This window comes from Eretmochelys imbricata, chromosome 13 (genome assembly GCF_965152235.1).
Source record: "Eretmochelys imbricata isolate rEreImb1 chromosome 13, rEreImb1.hap1, whole genome shotgun sequence".
Lineage (NCBI taxonomy): Eukaryota > Metazoa > Chordata > Testudines > Cheloniidae > Eretmochelys > Eretmochelys imbricata.
Window position 1 is genome coordinate 11,617,504 of NC_135584.1, and position 14,057 is coordinate 11,631,560.

General features: G+C 43.8%; 1 protein-coding gene across 1 annotated transcript in view; it reads right to left on the reverse strand.

Moving 5' to 3' along the window:
* Positions 1 to 14,057, reverse strand: part of RAB22A (RAB22A, member RAS oncogene family) — a 34,871-nt gene that overhangs the window by 9,742 nt on the left and 11,072 nt on the right. Inside the window, exons 4-6 of the mRNA XM_077831674.1 lie at positions 8,423 to 8,494; positions 8,218 to 8,324; positions 331 to 440 (exon numbers count right to left, since the gene is read on the reverse strand). Coding sequence (XP_077687800.1) covers positions 331 to 440; positions 8,218 to 8,324; positions 8,423 to 8,494 — 289 coding nt within the window. The remainder of the gene's footprint in view (positions 1 to 330; positions 441 to 8,217; positions 8,325 to 8,422; positions 8,495 to 14,057) is intronic.

Sequence of the window (14,057 nt, forward strand, 5' to 3'; positions counted from 1 at the left end):
CCCTTCAGTGACCTTGATCTACTAATTGAAACATTCACCAACAGATAGGGTAAGATGACACTTGACTTTTATGACAGTGACCTGCTTGCTATTTATCCAGTGATGTGGATCAACACAGTAGGTTTAGAATCTCTAGGCTGAAGCTTTTAGAGGTCATAGGAGGATCAGAAACCAGCAGATCATCTTGCAATCTTGTATCCCTACCAGTGGTGACAAATATGAACCCAACATTCTCTCAGCAAAATAGAACTACAAACTAATGCAGTAGTCAAGTTTCTGCTTAGGCTTCCTTCAGAGAAAAAATAATGTGTTAACTAAAGAAGTACTTACTAATTTCTATAAAGAGTTCATTTATGTTAATTGCATTTTTAGCACTGGTCTCTACAAATATGGCATGGATGGAATCTGCATAGTCTTTAGCGTCTTTTTCCATGACTTCTCTAAAAAGGAAAGAAAACATTGTGAACAAAGTAGAAACATTAAATTATCCCAATTTTAGAAAATTGGCTCGCTACTTAACAGTAATTTCAAAAAGTGATTTAGTGTCAACTGTTTGGCATCCTATTCCTCATGGAGCGGTCAATTCCTATCCTCAGCTCTTCTTTTACGTAACCCCCAGGACCAGACAATAGCGTGGCCTGAACAACAGTATTTGGACAGCACCATCATATAAATTCAGCAGCCACCACCATTTTCCTCTCCGGAAAATATGGATGTGTTTTCTTCTTAAAAGTGCCAGAATGCAGCTCTGAAGTCAGCCGAGGGGGAAGGGAGGCCTTTATTCTCAGAAAAAACAGCTCAAATTATAGGAAAAAACATGTTACTTCTAACATCCATCTCATTCAGAATGAATCCAGACTTTGCTTACAAACCCTAATATCCTGCAACACAGCAATGTTCTGTACAAGCAGAGTTTAAAACGTTCAGATTGTACAGACAAAAGAGACAGGAAATGAAAAGGTTCCCACAGGCATCTACGCCATACTATGCAGCACACCCTATATATTTTATGGTAGATATTTAACACTAACGTCAAGCTTCTCATTTACAATAAATGTGAGTAGAAAATACATACAAATTAATTTTGCTTTGAGAGGTCAGGAAACTAAAGTTAACTAGGAAAAAAAATTGGTTACCTACCTTTTCGTAACTGTTGTTCTTCGAGATGCGTTGCTCACGTCCATTCCATTCTAAGCGTGAGCGTGCCCACGTGTGCCGTCATCAGAGATTTTGCCTTAGTGGTATCCGGAGGGTTGGCAGTGGTGCCCCCTTAGGTGCTGTGCTCATGTGTCGGTATATCAGGCGCCGCCAGCCCTACGTCCTCTCTGTTCCTTCGGACGGAGCGACCACTAGTGGTGAGACAAGAAGGTCCTGCTGGGGCGATCTGCAAACACGTTCCTAGTCCTGGGCAGATGTGTGACTACCAGATGAATAGCCTGCTGTCCACAAAAGTCCCAAAGGTGGAGCACTTCTTGGGAAAGGGTCGGCGACCTGACTCTGCCCTGCCTGTTGATGTAATACATTGAGGCAGTATTGTCCGTGAGGACCTGCACCACCTTGCCCCTCACGTGGGGTAAGAAAGCCTGGCAGGCTAGGCATGCTGCTTTGAGCTCCCTGACATTGATATGGAGGGCCAGATCATCTCGCAGCTGGCAGCCTTGCGTGCTGAGCTCGCCCAGGTGCGCTCCCCAGTCTAGGTCCGAAGCATCCAAGATCAGGGTCGGCAACAGGGCCAGGGCTGCGATGGGAACTCCCTGCAACACCAACCCTGGGTTCATCCACCAATCCAGGGACGATAGGATGTGATCGGGCACCCTGACTATTCGGTCTAGGATGTGCCTGTTGGGAATGTAAACTGACGCCAGCCTCACTTGCAAAAGCTGGAGATGGAGCTGGGCACAACTGACCACATATATACAGGAAGCTATGTGGCCCAACAACCGCAGGCAGGTGTGAGCCATGGTGAGTGGGTTGTTCTTCACATGGGAGATCAGGTCTGGCATGGCCTGAAAACGCGCCTCCAGAAGGAAGGCTCTGGCTCGTGTGGAGTCAAGAACCACCCCAATTAACTATATTCATTGGACTGGCCTTAAGGTGGATTTTTTCTTGTTTACCAATAGGCCCAGGTTGCGGCAGGTGGAACACACCAGATCGAGGCTTCTCTGTACTCGTTCCCAAGACCTGCCCTTAATGAGCCAATCTTTGAGATAAGGGAAGACCTGGACCCCTCGATGTCTCAGGTAAGCGGCCACTGGTGCCATACATTTTGTGAAGACCCTTGGGGCTGATGAGAGGCCAAAGGGGAGCACCGTGAATTGGAAATGGCATCCGCCCACTCTGAAACGGAGGAAATGTCTGACGTTAGAATATGGAAATAAGCGTTCTTCAAGTCGAGGGTGGGGTACCAATCTCCTGGATCCAGGGAGGGGATGATGGAGGCCAGGGAGACTATGCGAAAATTAAACTTCTTGAGAGACTTGTTGAGGTGTCGCAGGTCCAGAATGGTCTGAGGCCCCTTTTGCTTTCAGAATTAGGAAATAATGGGAGTAGAACCCCTTTCCTGTCACGTCCTGAGGGACCTCCTGCACCGCCTCTAGGCGCAGGAGGTTCTCGACCTCTTGAACGAGGAGTTGCTCCTGAGAAGTGTCCCTGAAGAGGAACAGGAAAGAGGGTGGGAGGGAGGGGTGCCTGAAAACTGCAAGGTGTAGCCTTGTGACACTATGTCCAGCACCCAGCGGTCTGAGATGACCTGCACCCAGGCAGAGTGGTAGGAACAAAGACAGTCAAGGAAAGAACGGGGTGGATCCTGGGAGTTGATTGGGTGGTGGTGGTGGGGGGGGGGGGGTCGCTCGAGTGCACCCTCAAAATGAGTGCTTCTGGCCCCTGGAATGCTTAGCTGAGCCGGGCTGGGCTGATTCCGTGAGCGGCAGGAGGAAGGGCGGCGGCGGCTGAAACTTATGTCCCTATCCCTTCCCCTTGCAGACCCTGGACGAGGCTGCCAAGGCCTTGGCGGTGAGGGCAGCCAGAACCACTCCTGTGCAGACTGCGGCTTATACATGCCCAGCAAGTGAAGGGTGGCCCAATTGTCCTTTAATCCATGCAGCCTCGCATCTATCTGCTCTGAAAAAAGACCGTTCCCATTGAATGGGAGGTCCTGGTTCGAGGTCTGCATCTCTTGAGAGAGGCTGGTGGTCTGAAGCCAGGAGCTGCGCTCCATAACCACTGCTGAAGCAGCCACCTAGCTCCCGAGTCAGACACGTCCTACGCCATTTGGAGGGAGGACTTAGCCGCTGTGGCACCCTCCTCCACCTGGGTACCGAATTATTGGGCTAAACCCTGCGTGTGGTACTCCTTGAACTTACGGAGGGAGTCCCATAAGTTAAAATTGTATCTGCCTAGGAGGACCTGATGTTTTGCCACCTGGAATTGTAGGCTGGCAGATGAATACATTTTCCGCTCAAACAAGTCCAGTCTTTTCGCCTCTTTGTTTTTGAGAGTTGGGCTGGTGGGCCGCTGCTTGTCTTTTTCATTGGCTGCAGAGACAACTAGTGAGCCCGGGGGAGGGTGGGTATAAAGATACTTAAATCCTTTGGCCGTGACAAAGTACTTCTTTTTAGTCCTTTTGCAGGTGGGAGGGATGGATGATGGGGTTTGCCAGAGGGCCTTGGCAATTTTGAGGACTTCATCATGCACTACTAGTGTGACACGGGCAAAGGTAGAGGCTGAGAGGACATTGAACAAGATGTCTGCCTGCTTGGCCATCTCCTCCGCCTCTAAGCCCAAGTTCTTGGCCACCCATCAAAGCAGGACCTGGTGTACTTTAAAATCATCTGGTGGGCTGGCCCTTAGGGTTCAGCGACCGCCTCGTCCAGGAACAAAGACAACAACTGTACCACAAGGGGAGGCCCAGGGGCATCATCTCCTTTGGTGGAGGCAGGTTTAGGGGTGGGTGCAGTCTCCTCTACCTCGACCTCTTAGCGCACCTCATGCACTCAGCCTGGTGCTGCCAACTGATGCACCTAGGCGGTGCAGATGAGCGGTGCAAAGGGGGCAACGTCATGACCAGCACTGCCCATGCACTCCAATAAGGCCACTGTGTTGGCCACTGGCCATGCTGCCAAGGTGGTGCCATTGATGTCGACATGGCCCCGGGTGCCCAATTGTGCCGGTGGGGTCTGGGTGAGGGGCTGAACTGCCCTTCCGTGCCGGAGGAATTCCCTCCACAGTGAGCCCGTCGCCGCCTGAGTCTGCCTGCTGACTGTCACCGTCGGAGACCGATGCCTGGAGCAAGGGGATTGGTGCCAGTATCAAGCGGACTAGCACCAGTGGGACCGGAGACGCGGTGGGGAGTGATCCCACAGGGCAGGCAATCGAGATCTGTGCCAGGAGGACGACTGACAGGAGGGCCAACAGTGCTGGTAGTACAGAGATTGGTGCCTCCCTTTAGGCGGTCTGTGCTGAAACGACGGGGACGGCGATCGAGGGCTGGTGACTGAGGGCGAGCCCCAGAGGATCTGGGCTGCAACTCCAATGATCTGCGGTGCAGAGGTGGAGATGCTGTCTTGTCTTGGGGAATCAGTGGTGCTCTACTGCCCCCTGAGGGTTCTTAGTGGCTGGCTTGCCCTTGTGGGGAGCCTTTGCCGTTTTCTGTGGCACGTGCTGTGTTGGTGGTGTGGGCGGAGGCCTCTGCTCTCTCGGCACTGGGGGAGCTTGGGAAGGCATCGGTGCAGTCAGGGGTTTGGGTCCCATACCACTCCTGAGAGTTGGTGGTGGACCTTTTAATGGGCTAAGAGCCCCAACTGGGGAGGCATCTATACATGGTTCCGGAGTGTCCAGGCAGCCCGAACTGGGTCTCTTGCCCAATGACCCATGACTCTTCTTGCCTGGTGCCAGGGAGCCATACTTCCTTGCTTTCTTTTTGGGCACCGACAAAGGGGAGCAGTGCCGGGCGGAGCGGGTGCTGGGGGTGCACTGAGGCCAACGTACTCGGCGAGTCTTGGCGGGATGGCTTGGAAGCTGGAAGAAGGGCAGGAGGACAGCTTGCAAACGAATATCCCGCTCTGAGTCCTGGGCCAAAAGTTTTTACAAATACGGCACTTGTCCTTCACGTGTGATTCCGTCAAGTACTTGAGGCAGCTACTATTGGGGTCACTTACAGGCATAGGCCTGTTACAGTCCATGCAGGGCTTAAACCCAGGAGACCAGGGCATGGTTGCCTGGGGCAAAGTCCCCTCTGGGACTATAACTTCAACTATTAACTACACTTAACTACTTAACGCAAACTACTATAAGGCCCTAAGGCTAAACTATTTACAAGGCCCTAAGGCTTGAAGTCAGTGGAGACGAAACCGCTAGCCCTTGCTATGAAAGAAAGGCGCTCCGACTAATCACCATGGGCGGTAAGAAGGAACTGAGACCGATGTAGGGCCGGCAGTGACTGTTATACTGACGTATGAGCGCGGCACTCAAGGGGGTGCCACTGCCAACCCTAGGGATACCGCTAAGGCAAAAATCTCTGATTGCTGTGCACATGGGTGCGCGCACACCTAGAATGGAATCAACATAAGCAAGCACTTGAAGAAGAACTATTAATGCCACATTACTGTATTATTTTTGCATTCAGTTGTCTTTTTGTTCAGTGTGCACTCTGTCTTGTTTAGTCAGGCTCTAGTCATACATTCAGAAGTGCCCTCTTCAGGGAAACATGCACGCTCTCAATCTCCTGAAAGCAATGCAAACTCTTAGACTTAGTGAAATTGTCTACTGTCAATACCCAGTACAAATTTTCAAACACATCAATAACCTTATTGATATCTAACAATTTTTTTCTCCAAAATTGGTCAAGGATGTGCTTCTCACAAAGGACTCTATGTTCCAAGTTTCATATTCAACTGTTTCCAATTTTTCTGTGTTTTATAAAATATAGTGCACAATAGTCATGCTCCTGCCCCAGAAAAACAGACCCACCCACCCAACAACAAAAAACAATACCTGAGGCTTTAAGAGAATACTTCCCCTTAGGGCAGATACCAAACAAAATTTCAGCCAAAAATGGAATTAAAGCAAGTGCAAATATAATGGAAACTTTTCTGCAACTTTAGTTACAGTGTGACTGGCAGTAAGTGCTAAAATTCCTTATGTTACAATGCTATTTTCACATTACTCCCGGGGGAATTCTGCGCTACTGCATGCATGCATAATTAATGAGTCATGCATATTTTTAAATTTTTTGCATAGGAAAAAAGCTTCTGCTGAAATGTTGCTGCAGTTCCAACTTTTGCCCACCAGAAGGCGCTATGTTGCAGGAACAGCAGCAGCTCCTGGCCACCAAGGGAAGAAAAAGAGCCTGCCTTCTTCGCAGCACCTGTCAGGCCAGGTCAGGAGCTATGGGGAGACAGTGTGGGAGGCTGGGGGGGGGGGGGGGAGGAAGCGAAAATCAGACAGGGGCTCATAAGGGTTAGTGGGGGAGGACAGACTTGGGCAGGGGCTGAATGGGAGTGGAGGCACAGGACCACAGGGGGGAGGGAGATGCAGGGCCACATTGTGATGGGGGAGGGGGCCAGAGCAACATAGGGACAGCAGAGTGGCTGGGTGGGAGGGCAGGGCCACATGGGGACAGGGCAGATGTGCCTGACTGAATGGGAAAGGCTAGGGGTCAGACAATGTCTGCATGGGGGGGAAGCTTCTTAACAATCCCTCTCCACCCCCCAAAAATACCTGTTCCATACTTTTCCCATCCATACCCAACAACAACCCTCCAAGTTCACACCCAGGCTCCTTCCCAGCAATTTACTTCCCTCTCCCTCAGCTCCTCCATTACCCCTGATTCTCCCAAGCCTTTGCACTGCTTCTGAGAGGTGCAAGAAATACAGTTCTATATTGTAGTTTAAATGAATGATTATTTAGAGCTCTGTATTAAGATGCCTAGTAAGGAATCTATTTGTCAAAAACATTCTTTGAATTATTTTGTTGTCTGTGTTGTTACAGACATACTTGCTGACAGGTATTTTGAAATAAATGACTAAAAATAATGGAAACTGGTGTGATTATAGTGTGTTATTTTGACAAATAAAACATGCAGAATCTTAAAATACTGTGTGCAGAATTTTTAATTTATTGGCGCAGAATTCCCCCAGGAGTATCACATGTAGATTTAAAAAGTTTGTATCTTAAAGTTATAATTCTAGTCAATAAAATTGAAGATTCTAGAGTAGCATGTACACTGCATATGGCAGCAAAATCCTAAGTCAGACTGCCAAAAGCCATACAAAACCATCAGCATTTTAAGTATTACACTCATTAAAGTTCAGGAGCCCTGTCACTCATCAGTTTCAATGGGGAGTAGCGTGTGCACACCTTATGGTGTTATCAGGCCCCAAACCATTAGGAGGGACAGAACTATGTTTGGTTCACCAACACCAAGGCCCACTACAAAGCATGCAGTATCTGTCTTACAAATATTTAGCTTTTAGTCATTTACTTCATATCATTTCATCCTTGGAGATTATAAACATGTTTCTTAAAGATTTATTGGTGTTCTTTAAGTAACTGAAATTTCAGTATTTTTAAAAATACAGGTGACTGAATTTTGCAGTCCTGTCTCCCTTGGGATCAATGTCAACCAACTTTGCAATGGCTCTTTAAAAACATATCCACCTGTTTTAGCTGAGACCCCAGTTGTGGAAGTAAAATATGAAACAAAGGAGAGATCTGTGAGCAGGTGCCTTTCCCAACCTGCTCTGCAAAGAGTCCACATGCTACGTAGAATCCAAACTCATTCCCTTTTTGGGGCTTGGCTTCATTAACCAAGACATTAGTAATAAAGAAGTTATGTTCAAACCTTTTCTAAGACTTGGCTGCCTCTAGAATTCCTTCCTCAGGACTTCATCCCATGTTCTAGATCCACTTTCCCCAGAACAGCTCCCACCCTTTTTTATATTGGTGGGGGTAACAAGGTGCCTGAATCAGCAAGTCAGCAAAAACCCACTTAAACTTTCCCAGAAGGATCAACATTTGCTAATAAGATGAAGTGTTGCAGACATCGCAAGCCTTTCTAAAATGGGCTAGACATCTTGTGCTAGTTTTTAAAAAAACTTGCATTTTTTAATTACTATATATCTTTCATGGCTTGGGAAATCCCTTAATCTTCCTAACAAATATTTAGTACCATCACTTTGTATCTGAACTTACACCTGCACTGGACTGACATCAATTTACCTTACATCATTAAGGTCACACTTATTTCCTGCAATAGCTACAACAATGTTTGGAGGTCCATGTTGTCGAAGTTCTTTCACCCAATTCTTTAATGTTGAGAAGGTTTCCTGGTATGGAGAAGGGAGATAGAATTAAGATTCAGAACTGGCCAAACAAAACATACATGAGTGTTGGTTTGCAATATAGTTCTATAATCTCCTCTTACCTCTTTTGTGATGTCATAAACTATAATAGCTGCTGCTGAGCCTCGGTAGTACATTGGTGCTAAAGCACGGAACTGTAGGGAGAAACATCATATAGAATGGATTTAATACTGTGCCAGAGATCATGTGGCTCATTGACCAGTTAATCCAATTTTCACTGCTCTAGTATAGGAAAAGAGTTTAGGTTAGTGGAAAATGTATCCTTCAATTTACAAAGAGACTGCCAGCAGGATATAAAAGCTTCACATGAAGCAATCTTAGCCAAAGGCTAGCCAGTGAATACTTTTGGGTGCTAGTAGTACAAGATTACTATAGTACAATGGACTATAAATAAAGCCATATGACAACAAACAAAATTTGAGTTTATCCAGATAAAGCTGGTAAAGAAGTGGTTTAACTCCCAAAAGAAGGCGGAGTAGAGCTATAATTTAAACCTGTAAACCACTCTGTTCCTCCAAGACCACTCACTGTTAAAGAACTCCATTTTCTGGTTATTATTCAGGCAGTCTGTACAAGTTCATTTAGATGTGGATGTGGGAGAGAGGTTTCCGTTCCAAGCCTCAGCTTCAGGGATAGCAGGAATCTAGTACAAGTAAGAAAAGGGCTGCTTCTAATGAAGATAGAGTATACTGCTGAATCTTATAGCAATGACTAATCTTTTGTGAGCGAGAGAGGATTAAAAGAAAGGATATAAGGGACTGGAGCAATACAGAATGTCAAAGGCATGAAGCAAAATTCTTGGATTTCATGTTATCTCAGTCTCTAGTTCATAGTCCTCAGAAAAGTCAGGTTGCAAAGGCGAAATTACAGAAGGAACCCTGACAGTTATATGAGATATGGAATGGGTCACCCACATTAAAAAAAAGATAGCTATACAGATATAGACAATACACACAGGATATATGCCTAATTTTGAACACTGAGGGAGAGAAAGGGTGGGGTGAATTGAATACATTTCTTCCTTTTTGAGATACTCATGTCCACAAAAGGAAAAATAAAAAGAACCAGTGTACATTATTACCAACCAAAACATCCTGAAAATGGCTTAAAAGTGAGATAAAAAAACAAATGTTATATTCTTTTTATTTATCTTCTGGTATTTAGGATTAATGTTTTCAAGCTTTTCCCCTTCAACCAAAAGAGTTAGTGAAAAAAAAAAGTTAAGGAAGAATAAAAGCTGAGAGAGTCTCACAATCACCTGACCCCTGAAGCAAAGGCTTTAGGAAACACACCAAATATCATAAGACTTGCAGGAAATCTCAGGACTTAGCAACACTGACAATTGCTACAAATCTGAATGAGCCTGCAGTACACAGATCAGGCTACTATCCTTGCACGAATGCTACTTGCTTTTTGACTGCATAAGAAACTACAATGGTTACTTTAACACGTGCTTGGCACTATAAAATAACTACTGTTTTAGATGCAGTGTTCAGAAATTCTGCTAAGGTAAGAAAAAACAAACAACTCATCTAGCATGCTGAAGTGTCAGTGGAAGAAGAGAATAATTAACTGATAGATGCAGTGTATTGATGTATGGCTTTATATACACTATTTACTACTCAATAAGAAATCTATAAAAATAATGAAGACAATGTAGCTTTTCACAAAGACATATTTGGTTATAATAAAATACTAGTTTTCTTTTGGTTAATATAGTTCAGCTGAGAGCAGTTCTCTACATCCTAAAAATTCCTTTGTTATAAAACAAAATTCCAGCCCATTTAGATTTGGCTCACAAAATTCTTCTGAGAATAAGCCTTTACACAAAGTGCACAGAATGAAAATACCTGTCAAACATTTAGGAGGGAGGAAATGTGTGATGCACCCAACTCATCCAAGAAGGGTGTAATATCCTCTCCTTCCCCCATAAGTACTTAGAATGTAAAGGGAAACATATTTGATAAACCACTACTATTTGACTACCTGGCTTTTTGAGGTCTATTTATATTAGGGAAAAAAATCCTGCTTTCCCTTGCTGATCTTGTATTACTCATTTCCTGCCTGCTAACATTTTGATTTCTTTTCTCACCTAGGAATAGTCAGCAGTTAAAAAAAACATTTTCCCTTTAACAAAACAGATGTTTCCAGAAACTACATTTTCTTTCAAAGAATTCAGCTTTCTTGCACTGCAGCCCAACTCTGATTTGAGCTTTAACACAGAATTACCAGTGAGCATCAGTATAACACAAGAATTTGGCAGCATGGACAATAGACAAGACTCAGATAGTGGTTGAAGGCAATTTCATACTAACTTTAGTCAATGAAAGAGAAATAGTTACTTCTGACACTTGAGCAGAAGTGCCCCAGATGAAGTGTTAAATTTAAGTGTGATGCAATCCAAAAATGAAAGCTTCCATCAGCATGAATATAAAAATGGAAACTATGTCACCAAGAGAAATGGAGTAAATAAATATGGACTGGGGGAGGGGAGATTCCAGCTAGTCAACACCACACTAAATTAATGTTTTCTGCATTTGGGTTCCAAGACATCAGAACTTACTGGAAATACAGTTCTAGAATGACTATTTGAAGTAAATAGTAGGTTGAGGGAAAGAAAGAAGAGGGAAAAAATATCTTGACAACAACTGATGTGTTTTCATTTTTAAATACGAGGCCATTATTTGTAATAATGGAAGCAGACACTTGAGATATTTTAGTGACTTACAATGCCAGTTAAGGCATACTTTACATGTAGTCAGTGATCCTCTAACTTACTGTTTAAATCTGATTAAAAAGTTTGAACTGGCTATCAATGGAAATACACCCAACCTGAATGAAACTGCTTTACAACAGAGACAGTGTTAGTCACAGAAAATCTGCATTTTCTAAAGTCCTTGATTTTTTCCCCTCCTTGTCAAATACAACAATTCAGGAACAAAGGAGAGGGAGATCTGTGGGAAATAAATTTACATCAGGTGAAATATTGCGTTCTAGCTTAAAAATCAAGCTGTTGCTAATCAAGGTGTTTATAATGACAAGGAGTGGTGCAACCTGCTGAAAAAGAACTGCTCACTGATAAGCCTTGGAAGTGCATTGTTAAAATACAGCAAATGCTAAAACTAAAATATCGGGAACAGCAGATGATACTGGTTGGGAACTCAATGGTTCATATGGACCACCACATCTGTGTTTTAACACTGTGCTCAAACCCTGATGGCTGAGGTCATATGTGGTTTGATGCCAGTTCTTAGTAAACCTGAGAAAGCCAATAATTTATCCAAACTGCAAAGTGTGTAGCGACTGTTATAATTTCTGCTGAAGAAGGCGCAGAAACAGAATACTGTCATGGAAGTTTCAGGGAGGAGATTCACTGATCGAACTGACTAGCAGCTTTGATCAGTCCTTTCTGTAGTTGGTCCATTCCTAGCCAATGTTCTTATCCTGTCATTTTAAGGCACACCAAGTTCGTTTGCTGCACAACGATTCTGCAGTAAGATTTTCTCCTCACAGTATTTTTTTTTTTTGACAGTCCATAGCCAGCTGTGTGAAAGTGAATACAAATTAGATCTTATCTGGCAGCCATACAAACATTTTTGTAAAGGAGAAAAAAAAACAAAAAAAACCCCAGTACCAGTATTGGAAAACAAAACAGAAAAAAAAAAAAATGTTGCAACTATGGTTGCATATGAATAAATCCTGGTTCTGTGATGCATTACATTATCACTATCTCTTTAATCCTTACAAGACTTAGTCTTTTGATCCTGTAAGCATTGTCCAAATTAAGTTCAGGTAGTATGTAATTTTCCCATTAGAATATGTATCTTGCAAAAGGAGAAGATGCACAAGTGATTAACAGTGTCATTTATTATTATCAGACTGGTATTACAAATCACTGAAAACTTGATATAAAATCCAGTACCACATTCAGTACTTGATATAAAGTCAAGTGTTGGATTCAAGAGCCCTACAAGACACGAAGTTATGGAAAGAGAGTTTACCATGGTTTCTAGTGGCTGCCCAATTTGATTGATGGGCAAGTGGAAAAAACAGAGCCCTGAGCTTGGTCAGTTTTTCTTTCCCGGGCCAACAGAGTTTGGGAGCATCATGTATGTTCACTAATGCACAAGAGAATTTTGCTCTTACACCAGAAGCCGTTACGGATAAATTGGGTTATTAGTAACTGACCTGTGCTATGACATTGGAGTTTGTATTTGACTGAATTGCTATGAAGCATTAATACTTCCACGTTTAAAAATAAATAAATATATTAAATATAAATAAATAAATAAATAAATAAAAGACACATTGCCCTAACTGATCACTTGGAATGGTGGAAGTATTGTTTGTAAAGGAACTCGAAACATACTGTCTGTGTGGGCCAGGAGGTGAGGGAAGGGAGAATGAGGATACATGGATGCACGTGAGCTTGTAGATTCAGCGGTAGCTGTCAGGAGCACTCTTTAGACGGAACTAAGGTGACATTGGCACCTTCTTATGAAGCATCAGAATCTTGTTCCTACATCACTGTAGTCTCAAGATGTATGTTCTCCCAAAAAATAACCCCTCACTCTCAAGGTGTGGAGGGAGAAGTCTACAGAATCTTCAGCTCTGAGTCAGAGGTGGGGGGAGGACATCTTCATCTCTTCCAATTAGACAAAGTGTTGGACAACTTGCACGGAAAAAAGAAAAGGGCATCACTCCAGGGATAAGAATAGAAAAGAGGAAACATTTACTTCATACAAGCTGACAGCACCAATTGTCAGCCATTTACAGATATACTTCCTCATAGATTGCCCTACTTTGGGTTCAGCATACTACATTCCTCCCACTGCTTTCAAACAGGATTCAAGTGAACAGAATGAAACTCTAATACGTAATGGAAATCCCTTGCCGAACAGCTTCAGGCAGGTTTATAAAACTTCATACATAATTGCAGCTTTTGTTGTTGCTGCCTGTAGTTCATAAGCAAGGTAATTAGTATGCAGCACAAAGACACTTCCTCCAACTCCCTTTTTAATTTCAGTTTGTGTGCTTGTAAGTCTTGAATAAGTTTGTTGCATCCCCTCAAAAGGTGAGTATGCTGCAAAAGCAGCCATCAAGTTCTTCTTCTGGAAAGAATGCCAGGTTAAAATTTGTATTTCAAATGAAAAACTTCCTCACATGCACTTCTAACACAATCAGATTAGAAATGAAATATTTTTTTTTAAAAAAAATCAAGTTAATAAGAACAGCCATATTGGGTCAGACCAAAGGTCCATTTAGCCCAGTATCCGGTCTTCAGACAGTGGCCAATGCCAGCTGCCCCAGAGGGAATGAACAGAACAGGTAATCATCAAGAGATCCATCCCCTGTCGCCCATTCCTAGGTTCTGGTAAACAGAGGCTAGGCACACCATCCCTGGCCATCCTGGCTAATGGCCATTGATGGACCTATCCTCCATGAATTTATCTAGTTCTTTTTTGAACCCTGTTATAGTCCTGGCCTTCACAATATCCTCTGGCAAGGAGTTCCACAGGTTGACTGTATGTTGTGTGAAGAAATACTTCCTTTAGTTTGTTTTAAACCTGCTGCCTATTAATTTCATTTGGTGGCCCCAAGTTCTTGTGTTACGGGAAGAAGTAAATAACATTTCCTTATTTACTCTCTCCATGATTTTACAGATCTCTATCATATCCCTCCTAAGTCATCCCTTTT